The 1,178-nt window shown below is 36.0% G+C and overlaps 1 protein-coding gene across 1 annotated transcript; it reads right to left on the reverse strand.

The window, feature by feature from the left end:
• Positions 1-96: 96 nt before the first annotated feature.
• On the reverse strand, positions 97-1,023 carry LOC111786903 (ribose-phosphate pyrophosphokinase 1-like; the record flags this gene model as incomplete). Its single annotated transcript, XM_023667102.1, has 3 exons — positions 97-234; positions 605-772; positions 850-1,023. Coding segments are annotated over 3 exons (465 nt in total), but the record flags the coding sequence as incomplete, so codon positions are not given.
• Between the last annotated feature and the right edge of the window lie 155 nt (positions 1,024-1,178).

Genomic DNA, 1,178 nt, shown 5'->3' on the forward strand with positions numbered 1-1,178 from the left:
AAAAACTTTTTTTTTTTTTTTTTTTTTACTTCATTCTTCATGAAACTTCAATGCCTAGTTTCGATCTGTGTTCTTTCTAGTTATGTTTTAAACATTTTCAAACATTGCATACTAAAAGAAACTATTAAACAACATAACATCCAAATGTATCCATGACTTCTTACCGGCAGTGTCAATCATGTCATCTACCATGACAGCAACTTTTCCTTTAACGTCACCAATAAGGTTCATCACCTGCAAGGTAAATGACAATCATTGGTATTGGGATGTCATAGAAGTAATACGCAGAGTCTTTAAATCTGAGAATGCCCTTATAGAACTTTGAAAGCATATTTAATACTTGGTCTGGATATCAATCACCAAGGACCCGAAAACCGCCACATCCAATTTTAGAAGAAAGAATCCATTGTGCCGATTTGCCAATCTAAAAACTATATCTTGATTATTTTCTGTTCTGCATTATAAGCATCTAAAAAATGACAGCCTTCTAAAGCTTCTTAAGATTATTATTAGTGATTCAAATGTAAACAACTACATTCTTATCCAAATTTCGAATAGACCACCAAGATTATGAGGACGGGAGAGGGATTCTGTGGGTGTTTACCTCAGCAACGTTGTGAGCTTGGCGCCTTTTGTCCACGATTGCTAAAGGAGCATCAGATAACTTTTTGGCAAAAGCACGAGCTCTTGCCACACCACCAACATCAGGAGAGACCACAACCAGATCATTGTAAGAAATTGTCTTGCTGGCAAGATAATCTAGAATCACAGGCTGGTGTCCATATACAAAATTAATGCTATTAAAAACCCAGCGTAACGAATGGAAGAAGCGAGTTAAGTATTAAATACCTCACAGTACACGTGATCAACTGGTATATCAAAGTAGCCCATTGACTGTCCAGAATGGAGGTCACAAGCAAGAACACGATTGGCACCTGCCTCTGTTATAAGATTAGCGACAAGTTTGGCTGCAATTGACTCACGACCTTGAGTCTGGAAGGCAAAACAGTTCCAAGAGAGATAATTTTACAACCAGATAAACTACACCTTGAATTATATGCTCCCAGATCAGAATAAAAAAAAAAAAGACAAAAAAGTTCAGTTTCAATATTCAATAAAATCTTACATTGTACTCTACATTTTCATGGTTCGCATTTAAGTTGAAATTCAATCAAGAA

Source organism: Cucurbita pepo, unplaced genomic scaffold, assembly GCF_002806865.2.
Source record: "Cucurbita pepo subsp. pepo cultivar mu-cu-16 unplaced genomic scaffold, ASM280686v2 Cp4.1_scaffold003292, whole genome shotgun sequence".
NCBI lineage: Eukaryota > Viridiplantae > Streptophyta > Magnoliopsida > Cucurbitales > Cucurbitaceae > Cucurbita > Cucurbita pepo.